Source organism: Oncorhynchus masou, chromosome 3, assembly GCF_036934945.1.
Source record: "Oncorhynchus masou masou isolate Uvic2021 chromosome 3, UVic_Omas_1.1, whole genome shotgun sequence".
In the NCBI taxonomy this organism is placed as follows: Eukaryota; Metazoa; Chordata; class Actinopteri; order Salmoniformes; family Salmonidae; genus Oncorhynchus; species Oncorhynchus masou.
In genome coordinates, this window is record NC_088214.1 from 44,727,002 (window position 1) to 44,748,444 (window position 21,443).

Genomic DNA, 21,443 nt, shown 5'->3' on the forward strand with positions numbered 1-21,443 from the left:
AACCGCAATGAGAAAATGCCTCAGTTAAACTGTACTGTTACTGTATAAAACAAATGTAGCCAACTCTCCATCTGGAGAGCTACTGGGGTGCAAGGCTATTTTCCCAGCCATGCTCAACACACTCAGCTCATCAGGGTCCTGTTGAGTATCTTATCAGTAGAATATGGTGTGCAGGGCAAATATTGTCAAAATTATATTTAGCAATCGAATCACATTCAAATATCAATTTGTTTGCCACATTGGTCTCAGAAAAAAAACTCTTCAGGTTTATTTCTCATTGGGTGTTGTCATAACTCTCCTGTGACGAGCTGAAGGATCAGGTTACAGTGGGTCCGATAGCGTGTTCTCTCTCGAAGAGGGGAAGAGGGGGAGAGCAGTCGGCTGTTTTATGGCCGTAGTAAAATATGCTGCCTCTATGCTCTGTGGTGTTTGAGATTGGAATGTAAAACTGTGGAACACAGAGAGACACTTGGACAATTAAACATTTGAATAATTTAACAATATTTCTATTTTTGAGAATGTGGGAATTGTCCGTGGGTATTTTAAGAACAATCCTGTCAAAGTTGTTTCATTTGGTGACCTCATTACTGTATCTCTGTGTACACTTTTCAATGATCAGCATCATCGGCATCATGGAATGCCCCCTTCTTCCAGAGTATAAAACCTACTTCCTACAAAATGTACATTATGTTAGAGAATGCCGGGATGGAGTCCCCACGTTGGAATGGCTCCAAATCTATAGGCCATTAGACGGCTGACAAATGGTTTAAAACTACAAGACCAGAAAAGCACGGAGAGGTAGCTACATGTGAATGGTTAAGAACTACAATTCCATAGGCCGAGGAGACCATACATAAAGCTAGAAATGGTTCAACTCTAAAACATTGCTACAGAAGGAGCCAATCTAAGACAAGGCCTTTTCAGTCTGCAGCTGAAAATGTACCTAACCTAGGAAGAAGAATACCAACATGTGGAAAAAAACTTTTCTTGTCGACTCTCTCCAGCAGATGGACCGGCGACCACAGAGAGAGACAGCAAGACATACACTCGTAAATACGTAAATTGCTACACTCGTAAATAGGTAAATTTGTTTTCGAATGAGTGGTTGTTCATATTCAAAGTATTAGTAATTTCTATGAGTGTAGTTATCAGCTATGAGTTTCCCACTCTTGAGCGGTCCACACCCCCTTTCCATTGTTTACCTAGACGTTAAATCGGTTTCATCGACTCTGGACTTTTTTTTGTATCATGTAGTAACCCATGTATGAACTAATTGTGTGTGTTTATGCAATTCAGTGATTTATTTATTTACTAATTAACTTAATCATTGAGACAATTTGTATATCGCTGATTCATGATTTAGGCGAGGGTTTGTGCAGATATTCAAGTGTTTGCGACATTCAGTAATGAGACTGAAGAGGTAATAATAATACATTAATACAAGACTGTACTCGATAGGATATGAAAATATCTCAAGGGTTATAGTCGGGATTTGAAACTATAAACATTCCCGTGGTGCCTCGACTTCCAACTTAATTCAAGTTCCATGATTAGTTTTAATCGTGGAATTAAATTACTCAGAGAATTGATTTGATAAGATAGTCAACGACACAACATAATGATGCTCCCATGCGAGGAATCTAAGATAAAATGAAGCATTTATTTTGATTCAGCCTATATAAAATTGGAAAGCAGATTGCATTACGCACCCATAATATATTATACAATTTGGGAGTTGTAGACAGGATTTGTTGACGTGTGTTGCCATTTGAACAATACAAGGAGGTTCCCTCTGCCTTGTTTCTCTGACATAGTCGGTGTAGGGTTAAGATTACATTTATAGTGCTAACTATAGAAATCTGATAAATAGACGCGTTGGGCCAAAGTGCTATTTCTGTCTCTCGTGTTCAGAAGCGGGGAGACTCGGTCATTATTAATGTCAAGAGCGAGGACATAGGGCCAGCCGATTGAAATTTGATGTCATATTACCCTGACCAATCGATAATTCTCTGTCCCCCACGTTTTCAGCAGCGTGAGGAAACCACGGTGTATTTTGTTGTTTTCTGGGCATTCCGGTTAAAACATCGCAAAAATAGCGCCGTAAAGGGTTTGAATGGAAGGCGTTAATAGTCAAATCATTCCCTTGTTTAAATTGTTATGGCTGGGGGCAATATTGAGTAGCTTGGATGAATAAGGTGCCCAGAGTGAACTGTCTGCTACTCAGGCCCAGTTGCTAATATATTGCATATTATTAGTAGATTTGGATAGAAAACACTCTGAAGTTTCTAAAACTGTTTGAATGATGTCTGAGTATAACAGGACTCATATGGCAGGCAAAAACCTGATAAAAAATTCAACCAGGAAGTGGGAAATCTGAGGTTTGTAGTTTTTCAACTCTTGGCCTATCGAATAGACAGTGTCTATGGGGTCATATTGCACTTCCTAAGGCTTCCACTAGATGTCAACAGTCTTTAGAACCTTGTTTGATCCTTCTACTGTGAAGTGGGGGCAAATGAGAGGGGAATGTGTCAGAGGTCTGCCAGAGAGGCATGAGCTGGCCACGCGCACGTTCACGTGATAGTTAGCTTGCGTTCCATTGCAATTCTACAGACAAAGGAATTCTTCAGTTGGAACATTATTGAAGATTTATGTTAAAAACATCCTAAAGATTGATTCTATACATCGTTTGACATGTTTCTACAGACTGTAACGGAACTTTTGACTTTGTCTGCTCCTAGTGATCGCGCGTCATGATTACTGAACTGAATGCGCAAACAAAAGGAGGTATTTGGACATAAATGATGGACATTATCGGAAGAAAAAAAACATGGTGGAACTGGGATTCCTGGGAGTGCATTCTGATGAAGATCATCAAAGGTAAGTGAATATTTATAATGCTATTTCTGACTTCTGTTGACTACACAACATGGCGCTGTACTCTCTGAGCGCTGTACTCAGATTATTGCATGGTGTGCTTTTTCGGTAAAGCCTTTTTGAAATCTGACACAGCGGTTGCATTAAGGAGAAGTGTATCTATAATTCCATGCATAATAGTTGTATCTTTTATCAATATTTATTTTGAGTATTTCTGTAAATTGATGTGGCTCTCTGCAAAATCACCGGATATTTTGGAACTACTGAACATAATCTCAGTATACATTGGCGCGTTTTTTTTATATAAATCTGAACTTTATCGAACAAAACATACATGTATTGTGTAACATGAAGTCCTATGAGTGTCATCTGATGAAGATCAAAGGTTAGTGATTAATTTCCCTCCTTTTCTGCTTTTTGTGACTCCTCCCTTTGGCTGGAAAAAATGTTCCGTGACTAGGCACTCACCTAACAATTGTTTGGTTTGCTTTCGCCGTAAAGCCTTTTTGAAATCGGACACAGTGGTGGGATTAACAAGAAGTGTATCTTTAAAATGGTGTAGCATACTTGTATGTTTGAGGAATTTTAATTATGGGATTTCTGTTGTTTTGAATTTGGCGCCCTGCACTTTCACTGGCTGTTGTCATATCGATCCCGTTAGCGGGATCTCTGCCCAAAGAGGTTTTAAGGGGATCCTAATGTTATGCTTGAAAGTGTACAAAGTAGGATTAGCTTGCATGAGATGCTACAGCTAACAAAGGGAGAGCAACCATTTGGTTTTTCCTGTGTCACGTTGAAATTCCTCTGTCTAGGGCAACGGAAGTCCCGCCCTGTGTACTTCCGTTTTATTTCAGCTTTCTGCAAATCAGTGACCCCTGGGGGTGAAGAAACGCCAGAATTTAAAAATAATAACTATATAAAATATAATTAAAATATGTATTATTTGTGACATCCAACGTGTATCACGTTTATATCAAGTGCTTACTTATGATATCCAGCCAATCTCAACGAATTGGATATCGTTATCTCATTTCAGTTAACTAAGAGGTAAAATTGTCAGACTTACCTTTTTCAAATGGATATTTAAAATTATATCCAAAATGATTGGTTTCTACAAATGAGACAATTTAAACTTTTCCACATTAACCTTGATACAGCAACACTTTCAGGTTAATTAAAGTTTAAGGTTTGATTTATCAACAACATTGATTAATCAGTCAAATTTGTTTTTGCTAAGCTTGGAAGTCCCACCCTCGCGGGAATCCCATGTGGCTTCGGCCTTAGGGATATGTGAACCAGGTGGTGAATGTACCCTAACATTTAAACTACTGGTTACACTTATGATAACCCAGACAATCTCAATTGATTGGATATCATGGTCTCATTCAATTTAATAAATTAAATTGTCGAACATACCTTTTCAGGTTCTTCCAATTAAATGAGAAATGTTTTACTTTCCCATATTAACCCAGACCAGGTATTCCCAAACTGGGGTACACGCAATGCCATCAGGGGTACGCCAAATAATGTGATTCACATTTAACCCCCAAAAAAATCTCTACACCTTTTCAAAGTCCATTAAAGTCCATTTATATTTTCCAATGGAGCTATACATTTGAGTGAGTTTTTTGTCGCCTGAGTAGCCTCATTTCACTGCCAAAAAGAAAAACCATCATGTTCAGCGAAATAACAACTAATTAACATCCAATCACATTAACCGTTACTCTTTCGCAGGAATTCTACTACCGGTCCGAATGTCGCTGCTGCTCATGTTGGTATCTGTACTGATGGAGCAAAAGCCATGACAGGGAGACATAGTGGAGTGGTAATGTGCATGCAAGCAGTTGCTCCCGACGGCACTTGGGTACACTGCAGCATCCACCGAGAGGCTCTTGCTGCCAAGGGACAGCTTGAAAGACATTTTGAACACAAACCAAGTTAACCATTTTCACTGTAAAGCAATGCCCCTGATCTCACATGTATTTTCTGCATTATGCAATGATATGGGCAGGGACCACGCTATCAAGGGGCAAAGTATTGACATGTTTTTTTTAATTGAGAGATGAGCTTAAAGTTTTATTTACAGAACATCATTTTCAGAATTAATTTCTCACATGACTGGCGTATCTGGGTGATGTTTTTTCTCGCCGGAATGATCTGAATCTAGGACTACAGGGAATCTCCGCAGCTATATTCAATGTGCTATGATTAAGAAGTTGGAGCTCTTCTCTGTCTGCATTAACAAGGACAACACACAGGTCTTTCCATCATTGTATCATTTTTTGTGTGCAAATTAAATCAAGCTTACGGACAATGTCATGTGATATAGTGAAGCACCTGAGTGAGCTGGGTGCGCAATTACGCAGGTATTTTCCCGAAACGGATGACACAAACAACTGGATTTGTTACCTGAAGAGGTAACAAATCCAGTTGTTTGTGTCATCCGTTTCAGGAAAATACCTGCGTAATTGCCCAATGTCCACTTGCCAATATTTGAACAAGAGAGCCTCAGCGAAATTGCGACAAGAGGTTCTGTGAAAATTGTATTTAATCAGAAGCCACTACCAGATTTCTGGATAGGGCTGCGCTCAGATTATCCTGCCTCGGCAAATCGCACCTCTTGAACCTCTGGGGACAGTATTTCATTTTTGGATGAAAAACGTTCCCGTTTTAAACAAGATATTTTGTCACGAAAAGATGCTCGACTATGCATATAATTGACAGCTTTGGAAAGAAAACACTCTCAGACGTTTCCAAAACTGCAAAGATATATCTGTGAGTGCCACAGAACTGATGCTACAGGCGAAACCAAGATGAAATTTCAAACAGGAAATGCCCCAAATTTTGAATGCGCTGTGTTCCAGCCTTATATGGCTGTGAATGCGCCAGGAACGAGCCTAGACCTTCTGTCGTTTCCCCAAGGTGTCTGCAGCATTGTGACGTATTTGTAGGCATATCATTGGAAGATTGACCATAAGAGACTACATTTACCAGGTGTCCGCCTGGTGTCCTCCGTCAAAATTATTGTGTAATCTCCAGCTGCATGCACGTTTCCATTTGGTTCAGAAGAGAAAGGCAACTGCCACGAATGATCTACCATCGAATAGATATGTGAAAAACACCTTGAGGATTGATTCTAAACAACGTTTGCCATGTTTCTGTCGATATTATGGAGCTAATTTGGAAAAAAGTTCGGCGTTGTAATGACTGAATTTTCTGGGGGTTTTTCTTAACCAAACGTGATGAACAAAATGGAGCTATTTCATTTACACAAATGATATTTTTGGAAAAAATGAACATTTGCTATCTAACTAAGAGTCTCGTCATTGAAAACATCCGAAGTTCTTCAAAGGTAAATGATTTTATTTGAATGCTTTTCTTGTTTTTGTGAAAATGTTGCCTGCTGAATGCTAGGCTTAATGCTATGCTAGCTATCAATACTCTTATACAAATGCTTGTGTAGCTATGGTTGAAAAGCATATTTTGAAAATCTGAGATGACAGTGTTGTTAACAAAAGGCTAAGCATGTGAGCCAATATATTTATTTCATTTCATTTGCGATTTTCAAAAATAGTTAACGTTGCGTTATGGTAATGAGCTTGAGGCTATAATTACGCTCCCAGATACGGGATTGCTCGTCGCAAGAGGTTAAGACACTGATGCCCTTTGCAACCACATACCTATGCGAGAGTGGATTCTTGGCCCTCACTAGCGTGAAAACTAAATACAGGCACAGACTGTGTGGAAAATGATTTAAGACCGAGACTCTTTCCAATACAACCCAACATTGCAGAGTCATTTTCATCCTTTCAAGCGCACCTTCTCATTAACCTGTGGTGAGTTATTTACAATTTTTTATGAACATAAGTTTTTATATGTAAGATGGCTAAATAGAGAACAAAATTATTGATTATTATTATTTGTGCCCTGGTCCTATAAGAGCTCTTTGTCACTTCCCACGAGCCGGGTTGTGACAAAAACTCACACTCATTCTTATGTTTAATAAATGTATCATAGTGTGTGTGGCAAGCTTACAATGATGGCAAAAACAACATTTGAGAGTGCTCTGACCGCAGCTGGAGGTTGAATGTTTGAAGGGGTACGGGACTATACGACTATACGGGACTATAATAGTTTGGGAATCACTGGACTAGAGTAATGATTTGTATTGTGAGCAATTGATGCATATCATTTGAGGTTATTCAGTAGCACTTGGAAACGAAACATCATTGCCAACTATTCAGATTGGAGAGTTACAATGTTGTCATCACTAGGCAGCCAACTACCTATAGTAGGAAACAGTTGTATCAATAAGCCACGTATAAATCACACAACTCGAGCCACAACCCCACAATAGTTCAAATTACAATAAACATAACATTTATTAACATCATTCAGTAGAACTGTAAAAAGACATAATTTGAGCTTTGGAAACAAGTGTTTTCATAAATGCATGAAGCGGGCCTCGTTTCACAGAAGCATGGTAAAATAAGCTCTCTCTCAATGAACCAGCCGTAACTAATTTTGTTTATTTACATATCGAATTTGATTGTCCAACATCAATTTTATAGTTTGTTCATTTTGTGGCCACCTAGAGTGTCCTCTTTCCACTGCTGTGGTGCTAAATCACAATGGGAATGGGGAGTGGGACCGGCCGGCCCGGTCATGTCTAGAAGGGATCCAGCCAGAGAGGAAAAGGAAGAGAAAGGCCCAATTCGGCAAAAAATCTGTCTCCCTCCAGCAGGTGGAGTTTTTGCTTTGTTTAGACAGCCAAACAAGGAGTTTTTGCATCGAGGTCTATGAACGTCGAATTTGGTAAAAAAAAAAATGTCTGGCTAATTGGCTACTTGAGGTTTATTTGATCTAATAAAAGTTTCATAATGCTAAAGTTGTTACTGATATAAGTAGGACATGTGACCTCTCGGCAACTTTGGAAAAATAACTTTATATTGGAGTTGTCTCCAGATGGCTATTGATAGGAATGGATTTCTGAACTTTAAATGTTATTAATCATTAGAGACCTGAGGGGTGCCGTAGTCTAGGGTCTACACCAGAGGTTAATGGTCATCTGTAGGAAGAAGGTATATGGTGGGTGCAACTAAGCTTGAAATGTACTGAGTGTAGGGAAATCGATTACATGTGGCAGGCATTGATGAGGGGAGAGCCATGGATTCGTGAAGAAGGGGGTTGAGGACAGGTCAGGTCACGTTAAGGGAGAAGAAAAGTGTATTACCGTATCACTTTGTTTCCTACCTAGCAATAAAGATGCAATGTTTAGCGAGACTCCACCTAAAGTGGGTCAGATACAGTTTAAAACAACTATTCTAACCATGTCTTTGTCTAATGCAACTGTATTGACCCTCAGGGAAGAAAAAAACTTGGTTTGAGCTTTCATAGTGTCTGTTGAGTTTTTACTCTGGGAATTAAAACCTAACACTACACATATTCATTGGACGACGCTAACAGAATAGATTCTCTCTCCATTGAATACAGGCAGTTGAAGTCAACAACCCTTATCAAATATTCAAAAAACAATTACAATAAAGAGGTGTATCCACCAATCCAAAGAAAGGAAGGCGGGAGCTAGACAGCCCTCTGTGCCGCTTTGTGGACAATGATTCCCATTGTTAGGGGGCAGAGACATGTATATTGTCAGTGTGTACATAATCTTTAATCCTTCTTTTGTCAAACTAACATCAAAAGATACATTTTGCATTTATTTTAGCAATTTTGCTAACCCTAACCCTTTTCCTAACCTTAACCTAATTATCCTAACCTACTAGGAAAGGTCAAATTTAAAAAGAGCTGGGTCCCTTCTACAATGACCGGCCAGACAGCAATGTAGACAGAAATGTTATGTTAGTTATTGGCCTAATTAAAATGTTCATGCCTTGGCTAAATTAAATTAGACCAAGGTTGTATTTGAAAACAGCCATGTTTTGTTATTTATTAACACATTTCATACAAATAGTCTACAGGACAGGTCGTTCGCAAATTACATTATACAAATATTATATTTTGAAGTTGTTTAATTACCGTGCAGGCGACTTATTCTAGGCTAAACGTTTATTTCTTTTTTTAAATTATACTCTTAAGATTTATAGCAGGGATGAAGATGCAACAGGTAATGTTTTCCTTTTCAATAAAACCTGTCATGCTGGTAAATTTATTAGAACTTTACAGGCTAATTTCTATTCTGATAAGATAAATGACAATAATCTAAATGTGATTTTGAGAACAGTGGGTGGACGCCCTAATGCGGTACACACTAGAGGTCGACCAATTAATCGGAATGGCCGATTAATTAGGTCCGTTTTCAAGTTTTCATAACAATCGGAAATCGGTATTTCTGGACGCCGATTTTGCCGATTTCTATTTTTTTTACAACTTTATTTAATAACGAGGCAAGTCAGTTAAGAACACATTCTTATTTTCAATGACGGCCTAGGAACAGTGGGTTAACTGGCCTAGGAACAGTGGGTTAACTGCCTTGTTCAGGGGCAGAACGACAGATTTTTACATTGTCAGGTCAGGGATTCAATCTTGCAACCTTAAGGTTAACTAGTCCAACGCTCCAAACACCTGCCTCTCATTGCACTCCACGAGGAGCCTGGCTGTTATGCAAATGCAGTAGAAGTCAAGGTAAGTTGCTTGCTAGCATTAAACTTTTCTGGAAAAAGGAAACCACCTTCCTGATCCTCCCAAGAAGGCGTTCCATCTGGTTCACTCAGATTCCCCTTTGGGATGCTGAATTTATCACATGCAAAGCAAGCTATCTGTGGCCTCAGTCCAGCCACTATCACTGCATTTACTTGGTTCTTGGCATTATCTGTGGTGGTTGGGATATTGCTATTGGCCCTCTAGTAGAGGTCGATTTCAAGTTTTCATAACAATTGGTAATTTTGGATGCCGATTTTGCCGATTTAAAAAATAATTAAATATATATATTTTTTACACCTTTTAATTAATGATGCAAGTCTGTAAAGAACACATTCTTATTTTCAATGACGGTCTAGGAATGGTGGGTTAACTGCCTTGTTCAGGGGCAGAACGACGGATTTGTACCTTGTCAGATCAGTTATTCAATCTTGCAACCTTATGGTTAACTAGTCCAACGCTCTAACCACCTGCCTCACGAGGCGCCCGCCTGTTACGCGAATGCAGTAAGAAGCCAAGGTAAGTTGCTAGCTAGCATTAAACTTAATCAATCATAATCACTAGTTATAACTACACATGGTTGATGATATTACTAGTTTATCTAGCATGTCCTGCATTGCATAAAATCGATGCGGTGCGCTTTGGCGAAAAAGGGCTGTCGTTGCTCCAATGTGTACCGAACCATGAACATCAATGCCTTTCTTAAAATCAATACACAGAAGTATATATTTTTAAACTTGCATATTTAGCTAAAAGAAAGGTTAGCAGGCAATATTAACCAGGTGAAATTGTGTCACTTCTCTTGCGTTCATTGCACAGGGTATATGCAACAGTTTGGGCCGCCTGGCTCATTGCGAACTAATTTGCCAGAATTTTACGTAATTATGACATAACATTGAAGGTTGTGCAACCTAACAGGAATATTTAGACTAATGGATGCCACCCGTTAGATAAAATACGGAAAGGTTCCGTATTTCACTGAAAGAATAAATGTTTTGTTTTCGAAATGATAGGTCATTAATATGGTCGAATCCAGAAACTAAGGCTCGTATTTCTGTGTGTTATTATGTTATAATTAAGTCTATGATTTGATATTTGATAGAGCAGTCTGACTGAGCGATGGTAGGCACCAGCAGGCTCGTAAGCATTCATTCAAACATCACTTTAGTGCGTTTTGAAAGCAGCTCTTCCCTGTGCTTCAAGTATTGAGGTGTTAATGACTTCAAGCCTATCAAATCCCGAGATTAGGCTGGTGTAACTGATGTGAAATGGCTAGCTAGTTAGTGGGGTGCGCGCTAATAGCGTTTCAAACGTCACTCGCTCTGAGACTTGGAGTAGTTGTTCCCCTTGCTCTGCATGGGTAACGCTGCTTTGAGGATGGCTGTTGTTGATGTGTTCCTGGTTCGAGCCCAGGTAGCGGCGAGGAGAGGGATGGAAGCTATACTGTTACACTGGCAATAGTAAAGTGTCTATAAGAACATCCAATAGTCAAAGGCATATGAAATACAAATCGTATAGAGAGAAATAGTCCTATAATTCCTATAATAACGATAAACTAAAACTTCTTACCTGGGAATATTGAAGAGACTCATGTTAAAAGGAATCACCAGCTTTCATATGTTCTCATGTTCTGAGCAAGGAACTTAAACGTTAGCTTTCTTACATGGCACATATTGCACTTTTACTTTCTTCTCCAACACTTTGTTTTTGCATTATTTAAACCAAATTGAACATGGTTCATTATTTATTTGAGGCTAAATTGATTTTATTGATGTATTATATTAAGTTAAAATAAGTGTTCAATCAGTATTGTTGTAATTGTCATTATTACAAATAAATAAATACAAATCAGTATCGGCTTTTTTGGTCCTCCAATAATCGGTATCGGCGTTGAAAAATCATACTCGGTCGACCTCTAGTAAACACCCAACGCATTTGGATGACCGGTAAATTAAAATCTTGCCGGTCACGTTGTCCGGCGCCAGATTTTGCTAACGGAAACCCTGATGTGGATATCTTTGGTTTGTCGCTTTGATATTGATAGGCTGGGCTAACACGTTAAGTCAATGAGTCAAATATATATATATTTTTTTTTTTACTGTGCTCTGAACAGAAATTATAAGTAATGTCATACAATGTGTGACACTGATCAACATCAATTGAGCTATTCACTTAACCAATTCAGTTGAAAACTGCACAAAAGCATCAAGCATGACTTTTTGTAATGATAGCCCCTGGTCTCCTAAATAAGATGTATAATTTATGGTTCATATATTTGTAAGGGAAATAATGTCATTATTGTTATCATGAAATAGTCTACCATCCAAAAGATGTTGTCATGTTAAACGACAGACAATTTTCCTGCTTTTATATAGGGCACTGTCATTAAAGCACACTCTCTCCTCCATATTTCTTCCCCGTTTCAGTTCAATCCAATTAACAAAAAAATATGTGAGGAGTGACTGCCCCACTCCTTCAGCAGAAAAAAAAGATTACTGCAGTCTGTGACTATACCATGTCTGCACTGTTGGCCTCTAGCTTTTGTGAAAATCTCAGGAATAAAACAGTTCTAGGGGGCCTTACCTTCTGCAGTGCCTCCTGCTGCTCAGGGGTGAGAGGCGGCAGGCCGAGCTTTGAGGCGGTGCTCTGTCCATTCTCCATCATCAGAGCCTCGCCTCCCTGCAGGCACACAAGTGTATGGTTATGATGACAGGGAGGAAACATCCACTACAAATCTCTGCCGGAAACACCCAAATCAAATCTCTGCAAATCTCTACTCAGAAAAGACCAAGATGGTTGAACTAACAAGTACAAACAAGCTAACTACGTATGACCAACCCCTACCCCCAAACTCAAATATGATCCGAGACTACCAAGTGGAAGGCTCAATAATGAATGCAGTTAACTTACAAGTTCTAATTATATCCACTATCTCCTACTGTGCTGGTTTTGTAACAATAGAATGCAAATTAAGCCTTTTGCACCATTTAGCATACATGACCTAGGATTGAGAGACAAGTAGCCGTTTATCAAATATGCATGTACAATTGAGAAGATGCGAATATTTTGAGCTTGCTCTGAAACAAAACGTGCTCATCATTACACTGTGGTGGTAAAATGACACAGAGGAACAGTAACATATTTGATATACAAAAATATAGACAATTTAGATAAACCTGCAGTGTGGATTTGTAACGGGAAAAAAATTCAGACTAAAATATTTGGTTCAGACATTTAGTGTAGTCTAAGAATAACAGGATTAAAGAAAACATGATGTTAACAAAATATAACAATGTCTTCCAAAAGATGAAGCGTGGCCACTTCTTTCAATAGCCTATGTGGGGGACTGACTGCCATCTCCCCAATAAGTGTGCATTGGCATTTATGAACTCCAGAGGGATGCACCACAATGAGCAGTGAGACACTCGACGTCCTAACTGACACTCAATATTCCAAAATTCATTCGCGAGCATCGTCTCTCGCATGACTCACTCGCTACGAAACACGGGCACTGGGGAAAACACAGACGCATAATCTGACAGACAGTGAGAGAGTTGTAAAAACAACTAATTCCACAAAAAAATGTGCAAGTACAGTGCATTGGGAAAGTATTCAGACCGCTTGACTTCATCCACATTTTGTTAAGTTACAGCCTTATTCTAAAATTTATTAAATATGATACCGTTTTTAATCAAATATAAAAACACAATAGCCCATAGGGATTGTCTAGGGACAATTCCTTCAACATCATGGCTTGGTTTTTGCTCTGACATGCACTGTCAACTGAGGGACCATAGACAGGTGTGTGCCTTTCCAAAGCATGTCCCATCAATTGAACATCAGTTTCTCCACAATACTAACCTAATTGACTGTGAAAAGAAGGAATCCTGTACATTATTAAAATATTCCAAAACATGCTGCAAAAAAATTGGCAAAGCAATTAACTTTTTGTCCTGAATACAAAGTGTTATGTTTGGGGCAAATCCAATAAAACACATTACCGAGTACCACTCTCCATATTTTCAAGCACAGTGGTGGCTACATTCTGTTATAGGTACGCTTGAAATCGTTAAGTACTAGGGAGTTTTTGAAGACAAGTAACGGCATGGAGCTAAGCACAGGCAAAATCCTGGAGGAAAACCCGGGAGACAGCAAGACAATAACCTAAGACACAATGCCAAATCTACACTGGAGATGCTTACCAAGAATGTTCCTGAGTGTTTAAAGTTTTTACTTAAATCCACTTGAAAGTCGATGGCAAGACCTGAAAATGGTTGTCTATCAATGATCAAGAACCAATTTGACAGAGCTTAAAGAACTTTGAATAGAATAATGGGCAACGGTTGCACAAACCAGTTGTGGAAAGCGCTTAAGAGACTTACCCAGAAAGACTCACAGCTGTAATTGCTGCCAAAGGTGCTTCGAGACAGTATTGACTCAGGAGTGTGAATACTTGTGTAAATGATACATTTCTGCATTTAATACTAAAAACATGTTTTCACTTTGTCATTATGGGGTATTGCATGCAGATGGGTGAGAAAAAAATGTAATCCCTTTTAAATTTAGGCTGTAACAACAAAATGTGGAATAAATCAAAGGGTATGAATACTTTCTGAAGGCACTACCTTTTGCTTCTTTCCATGATGTGGACAGTATGTGTTACTACACGACACATGCTGACATTTTGAACATTCGAATTGGGGAGAATTACACATCCTTTTAAGCCCAGATCGGTGATGTTAGTGTAGAAGTTTATGGTCAACACAACAACAAGATCAGCTGCTAAAAACAGATACATTTCTTTGGTTTTGTACTGTTAATTTTGCCACACACACACACACTGGAGAACACAGCAATCATTTTCTTCTCAAAATGGCACAGATAATTCTGGGCAGTCTCTCTATAAAAGTCGCTGACCGCTCACCAATACATGGATTTGAGAGTCAAACTAACACTCAAGTAACAGCCAACCCTTGTCAGCGTTAATATCCTATGCCAGGTCATGATTCGTTGAGGTTCAAAAATTGAAAAAGTGGTTTGTTCCCATTTCCGTATTGGCAGCTCCCGAAATCGACATCCAACATTCCAAAATATAGATAGCAGCCTTCTACAAATCCTCATCTAACCAACCATGTATCGATTATTCCAAGTTTCCGTGCTGTCTTGGTATAATGTTAGTTTAAACAGCGCATACAACTAAGGTGACCACATTTAAAATACCCAAATACGGAACAAAGGGATGATTTCGCAGGACAGTGTAGCGTTCATGAATGAAACACTTTGGCAGCACCAACATGATAACCTTTCCGTATTGGTAACCCCCTTGAAACAAAATGCAACCATCCAAAATGTAGCTGGTGGTCTTCTACAAGTCCTAAACCAATGAGATAGATATATATATAATTCCCAGAATGCCTGTGGTTTTTCATTAATGTAACTTTGAACAGGACGTGCAACCTGACTTACCCCCCCCCCTCTCTTGTTCTATTGATTTCAACATTATATCCTAACCAACTTGCCCTCTAAATACACCTCTGCTGTCTTCAACTAAGATCTCAGCGATCACTGCCTCATTGCCTGCATCCGTAATGGGTCAGCGTTCAAACGACCTCCACTCATCACTGTAAAACGCTCCCTGAAACGCTTCAGCGAGCAGGCCTTTCTAATCGACCTGGCCGGGGTATCCTGTAAGGATATTGATCTCATCCCGTCAGTAGAGGATGCCTGGATATTTTTTTTAAATGCCTTCCTAACCATCTTAAATAAACATGCCCCATTCAAGAAATTTAGAACCAGGAACAGATATAGCCCTTGGTTCTCCCCAGACCTGACTGCCCTTAACCAACACAAAAACATCCTATAGCGTTCTGCATTAGCATCGAACAGCCCCCGTGATATGCAGCTGTTCAGGGAAGCTAGAAACCATTATACACAGGCAGTTAGAAAAGCCAAGGCTAGCTTTTTCAAGCAGAAATTTGCTTCCTGCAACACTAACTCAAAAAAGTTCTGGGACACTGTAAAGTCCATGGAGAATAAGAACACCTCCTCCCAGCTGCCCACTGCACTGAAGATGCCCACTGCACTGAAGAAGGAAACACTGTCACCACTGATAAATCCACCATAATTGAGAATTTCAAAAAGCATTTTTCTACGGCTGGCCATGCTTTCCACCTGGCTACTCCTACCCCGGTCAACAGCACTGCACCCCCCACAGCAACTCGCCCAAGCCTTCCCCATTTCTCCTTCTACCAAATCCGTTCAGCTGATGTTCTGAAAGAGCTGCAAAATCTGGACCCCTACAAATCAGCCGGGCTAGACAATCTGGACCCTTTCTTTCTAAAATTATCTGCCGAAATTGTTGCCACCACTATTACTAGCCTGTTCAACCTCTCTTTCGTGTCGTCTGAGATCCCCAAAGATTGGAAAGCAGCTGCGGTCATCCCCCTCTTCAAAGGGGGGGACACTCTTGACCCAAACTGCTACAGACCTATATCTATCCTACCATGCCTTTCTAAGGTCTTCGAAAGCCAAGTCAACAAACAGATTACCGACCATTTCGAATCTCACCATACCTTCTCTGCTATGCAATCTGGTTTCAGAGCTGGTCATGGGTGCACCTCAGCCACGCTCAAGGTCCTAAACGATATCTTAACCGCCATCGATAAGAAACATTACTGTGCAGCCGTGTGTTCATTGATCTGGCCAAGGCTTTCAACTCTGTCAATCACCACATCCTCATCGGCAGACTCGACAGCCTTGGTTTCTCAAATGATTGCCTCGCCTGGTTCACCAACTACTTCTCTGATAGGGTTCAGTGTGTCAAATCGGAGGGTCTGCTGTCCGGACCTCTGGCAGTCTCTATGGGGGTGCCACAGGGTTCAATTCTTGGACCGACTCTCTTCTCTGTATACATCAATGAGGTCGCTCTTGCTGCTGGTGAGTCTCTGATCCACCTCTACGCAGACGACACCATTCTGTATACTTCTGGCACTTCTTTGGACACTGTGTTAACAACCCTCCAGGCAAGCTTCAATGCCATACAACTCTCCTTCCGTGGCCTCCAATTGCTCTTAAATACAAGTAAAACTAAATGCATGCTCTTCAACCGATCGCTACCCGCACCTGCCCGCCTGTCCAACATCACTACTCTGGACGGCTCTGACTTAGAATACGTGGACAACTACAAATACTTAGGTGTCTGGTTAGACTGTAAACTCTCCTTCCAGACCCATATCAAATATCTCCAATCCAAAGTTAAATTTAGAATTGGCTTCCCATTTCGCAACAAAGCATCCTTCACTCATGCTGCCAAACATACCCTTGTAAAACTGACCATCCTACCAATCCTCAACTTTGGCGATGTCATTTACAAAATAGCCTCCAATACCCTACTCAACAAATTGGATGCAGTCTATCACAGTGCAATCCGTTTTGTCACCAAAGCCCCATATACTACCCACTATTGCAACCTGTACGCTCTCGTTGGCTGGCCCTCGCTTCATACTCGTCGCCAAACCCACTGGCTCCATGTCATCTACAAGATCCTGCTAGGTAAAGTCCCCCCTTATCTCAGCTCGCTGGTCACCATAGCATCTCCCACCTGTAGCACACGCTCCAGCAGGTATAACTCTCTAGTCACCCCCAAAACCAATTCTTTCTTTGGCTGCCCCTCCTTCCAGTTCTCTGCTGCCAATGACTGGAACGAACTACAATAAGCCCTGAAACTGGAAACACTTATCTCCCTCACTAGCTTTAAGCACCAACTGTCAGAGCAGCTCACAGATTACTGCACCTGTACATAGCCCACCTATATTTTAGCCCAAACAACTACCTCTTTCCCTACTGTATTTAATTTATTTATTTATTTTGCTCCTTTGCACACCATTATTTTTATTTCTACTTTGCACATACTTCCATTGCAAATCTACCATTCCAGTGTTTTACTTGCTATATTGTATTTACTTTACACCATTGTATTTACTTTACACCATGGCCTTTTTTTGCCTTTTCCTCCCATCTCACCTCATTTGCTCACATCGTATATAGACTTGTTTATACTGTATTATTGACTATATGTTTGTTTTACTCCATGTGTAACTCTATGTCGTTGTATGTGTCGAACTGCTTTGCTTTATCTTGGCCAGGTCGCAATTGTAAATGAGAACTTGTTCTCAACTTGCCTACCTGGTTAAATAAATCAGCATGTTGTTTGTGCAACAGTATCTTCTAAATCAATGAGGAATATGCAAAGCAAGAATATGTTAGCTACATGAAGTATCTAAGAAAAAACATGCAATGAAGCCAAAAGCTTATAAGGTCCCCTAGGAAACACTTTGCAACACTTTAGTTTCTACCCTGTCACAATAACTCCTCCCTGGCATTTTAATTCATTGTCATCTCAAACACTCTATTCTAACTACAGAATTAGAATAGTCATTCTACTTCCATGATTCCAACCGTTTTTCGGTAATTCACAAGTCAAATCGCAATTGCAACATTTGGTTAAAAATAAGTCCTAGATTATTTGCCCGTATCGTGCAGCCCTACGTGGCAGTGTGGAAATTATCTCAATTGAGCAGTGGTGTAAAGTACTTAAGTAAAAATATTCTCAAGTACTTAAAGTTGTTGTTTGTATTTTGCAGCTCATTCTATAGTTTTTACCTAATAATGTAAAATCCTATATAAAATGTAAGTACCATTAATATTTAAATTCCTAAAACATACACTGAAAATGATACTGTTGCTACTTCCTGACTTTTTGATTTATGGCCAAATGTCAAAACACCAGTTTTAGATGTCCAAATTCATAATCAATATGCTGAAATATGTTGTGATATTTTGAAGACCAAAACATAAATGTTACTCCCTACGAACGTTTCACAGTAAATTAGTACCTTCTAAACTGCACACGCACCATTATTTACCAAGCGTTATTGATTAGCTTGTTCTACTGAAGGGCCTAAAATTAACCAGCCAAATGCAGGTGGATTTTGGCAGTGGTGGGTACGTTGGCGGATGTTCAGGGCACCATTTCACTCACATTTATGAACGAAAATAGTCAAGTATGAACCCACATTTATAGTCAAATAAATGCTGCAGTAGCAGTTTAAAGTATTTCTGACGTTTTGTTTCATAGCTGGTAAATTAATTGCACAAAGTCAAAGAACGATGAATCCTATATTGCCTATTCCACTTCACGCTGCAACACTGCCTGGCTGGGGGCTGTGTGCATGTGAAGAGCTGAGAGAAAGTTTCATTTTTAGAAACGCACAGGTATAAAAGTTGGTCTAATTTACTTGAAAGGAAAGTCTACTGAAGTGAGACTTTGTCCTTGTGTTTCTCAGCTATTTACATAGAAAAATGATCTTGCTTGTGAACAAAACTATGTTTGAGTTTCAACTGCTCGCAAAGAGAAGACAACGCAGACTCAATCTCACAGGCACAAACATGACGAGTCAGGTTACCGCAATAACATTGCGCCCTTAAAGGGGCAGGCAAACATGTCTCTCATCTGTGATATTTTGGTTAAAATACTCAGGTCACAAAAAATGCAATTAAATATACCACATTACTTCTTACTAGTAATACATGTATTGTTTTAGAAACATTACAAAGCATGCTCATCTTTTTTTTGTTGGGTGTAATTTGAGCAGGGAAAATATATATTTTGGCTGGTAAAAAAATCTGAGTGACTTGTAGATTTTAAAATTTAACTGCCACAGTGACTGGTGGACCAAAAAGTCCATTTGCCTTGTTCTACTGTAATCAATAGCGCATGCAGATGAATCACTCTCATTGATATTGTATTGAAATCATTCGCACTCTTCTAACACAGCATCTCCCAAACGTGATCCTGGGCCCACTACACAGCTGATTTAAATGACCAACTCTTCATCAAGCTCTGATCATTTGAAATCAGCTGTGTAGTGCTAGGGGGGGGGAAACATCTGGGGGGATGCCCAGGACAAGTTTGGGAAGCTATGTTCTAACAGACAAACCTCAATGAACTCGGACACACTACATGTGTGTTGATAAATGACAACCTGTTGTGTAGCCATTTATCAACTTATATATGTGAGAAAAGTATGGTCAATACGGAAAAGGAACCCGTTTTCACAGGATAATTTCAACCAATCACCACCTTACACCAGTTTCTAAATAGCGACCACGGTTGCATTTCCTTTGAATGATAGTTTAACCCTCAAATTCATGAGGCCAGAGATTTACGGGAGGAGCAGCCGATTTAATTTCCTAGCCACAGTGGTCTGAAAATGACAGTTACGTTATGTCCCACAACAGACTGGCGCGTATGACAAAAACACTGGTACGAAACCAAAGTTATTGATCCGTTTTAAGCAATGGAATTTTGAGCTCGTTATGACTATAAACGTGATACTAACATCACCAATCGGAAGTAAAAATGTGTATTTCCTGTTCTTGTGTGTTGATAACGTCAGTCAAACGTAGTATCACTTCCTGTCCACCATAGGGACACTAGCGTAATATAATGAAATATGTCATAGTAACTCAACACATCTTTCTACCTACTTTAACCATGGAGAAAGGCTCAAACACAATTTAACCAGGAGCTCTATATCAGAGCGTCAGTCGCCAGGGTATGTGTAGCAGGCTGATCGTTCGACCTCCCTAGCTAATAACGTTACTCGTTCACCTCAGCTATGACAGACTGTATTGACTAGTTAGGTAGCTAGTTAACTACATCCAGCCGACATGGAGAGCTAGCTAGTTGGCGCCTACCCAGTTTCGCGAGTGACGGTACTACTAGTAACTATCTAACGTGAGTTAGCTACTATTATCGAAAGATGCAAGTTCGTTGGTTAGTACCTAGCGAACGAACGTTAGCTTCATGGTTAGCTAGGTCTATAAATCCCGCTCTTTGCTATCTAGCTAACTAACGGTACTCAATTCACATTTACTCGATAGTAACGTTGGCGAGCTAAATAGCTTTTGGGTTTGTAATGGCTAACTAACGAGCCAGTGTCAGGCTGGGTTAACATACTAACTAGCTAGCCATCGAACGTTAGCCAACTGAATAAGGGAACAGGATGAGTGCAGGACAAGCTTGTACTGTACGCATTCAACGATGAGCTGTTCAAAATATGGTCAATAATCCCTTTTAACCATCAGAGTTTGACCATTGGTGTAAAATATAATCGAAAAACAATGCTATTCGATTTATTTACCGCAGAAACTGCCACCGCCATGAAGCACACCTTTCAGCACAGTGCGACGCCAATGAGGAATTCTTCTTCTATGAAGTTTATTGGCTCCGAGCAACCAACTTCAAAGGTGCATTACCGCCACCTACTGGAATGTAGAAATCAGGTCCGGTTGCATCAGCGACACGTAAAGGAGTCCTCATGTATTTATTTGTATTTAATTTTTTATCATCTTTATTTAACAAGGCAAGTCAGTTAAAAAAAAACAATTCTTATTTACAATGACAGCCTATCAAAAGGCAAAAGGCCTCATTTTGTGATTGGGAATAAACATATATATATTGGACAAAGCACACGTTATTGTATTTATTTTGAATGACGACCTGCCAAAATGTGATTAAAAATAAATTAAATAAAAATATAGGACAAACATCATGACAAGAGACAACACTACATAAAGAGACCGAAGGCAACGACACATCATGGCAACAACACATGACAACAACACAATATGGTAGCAGGACATAACATGGTAAAAACATTATCGCGCACAGACAACAGCACAAAGGGCAAGAAGATAGAGAAAACAATACATCACGTGAAGCAGCCACAAGTGTCATTAAGACTGTCCATGATTGAGTCTTTGAATGAAGAGATGGAGATAAAACTGTCCAGTTTGAGTGTTTGTTGCGGCTCGTTCCAGTCTCTTCCTGAAGCGAACTGAAAAGAAGA

At 39.7% G+C, this 21,443-nt stretch overlaps 1 protein-coding gene across 1 annotated transcript in view; it reads right to left on the reverse strand.

Annotated features, from left to right (window-relative positions):
* Positions 1 to 20,807, reverse strand: part of puf60a (poly-U binding splicing factor a) — a 68,476-nt gene extending 47,669 nt beyond the window's left edge. The window contains exons 1-2 of the mRNA XM_064942525.1: positions 20,736 to 20,807; positions 12,115 to 12,210 (exon numbers count right to left, since the gene is read on the reverse strand). Of these exons, the coding sequence (XP_064798597.1) occupies positions 12,115 to 12,210; positions 20,736 to 20,756 (117 nt within the window). The 5' untranslated portion in view covers positions 20,757 to 20,807. The remainder of the gene's footprint in view (positions 1 to 12,114; positions 12,211 to 20,735) is intronic.
* Between the last annotated feature and the right edge of the window lie 636 nt (positions 20,808 to 21,443).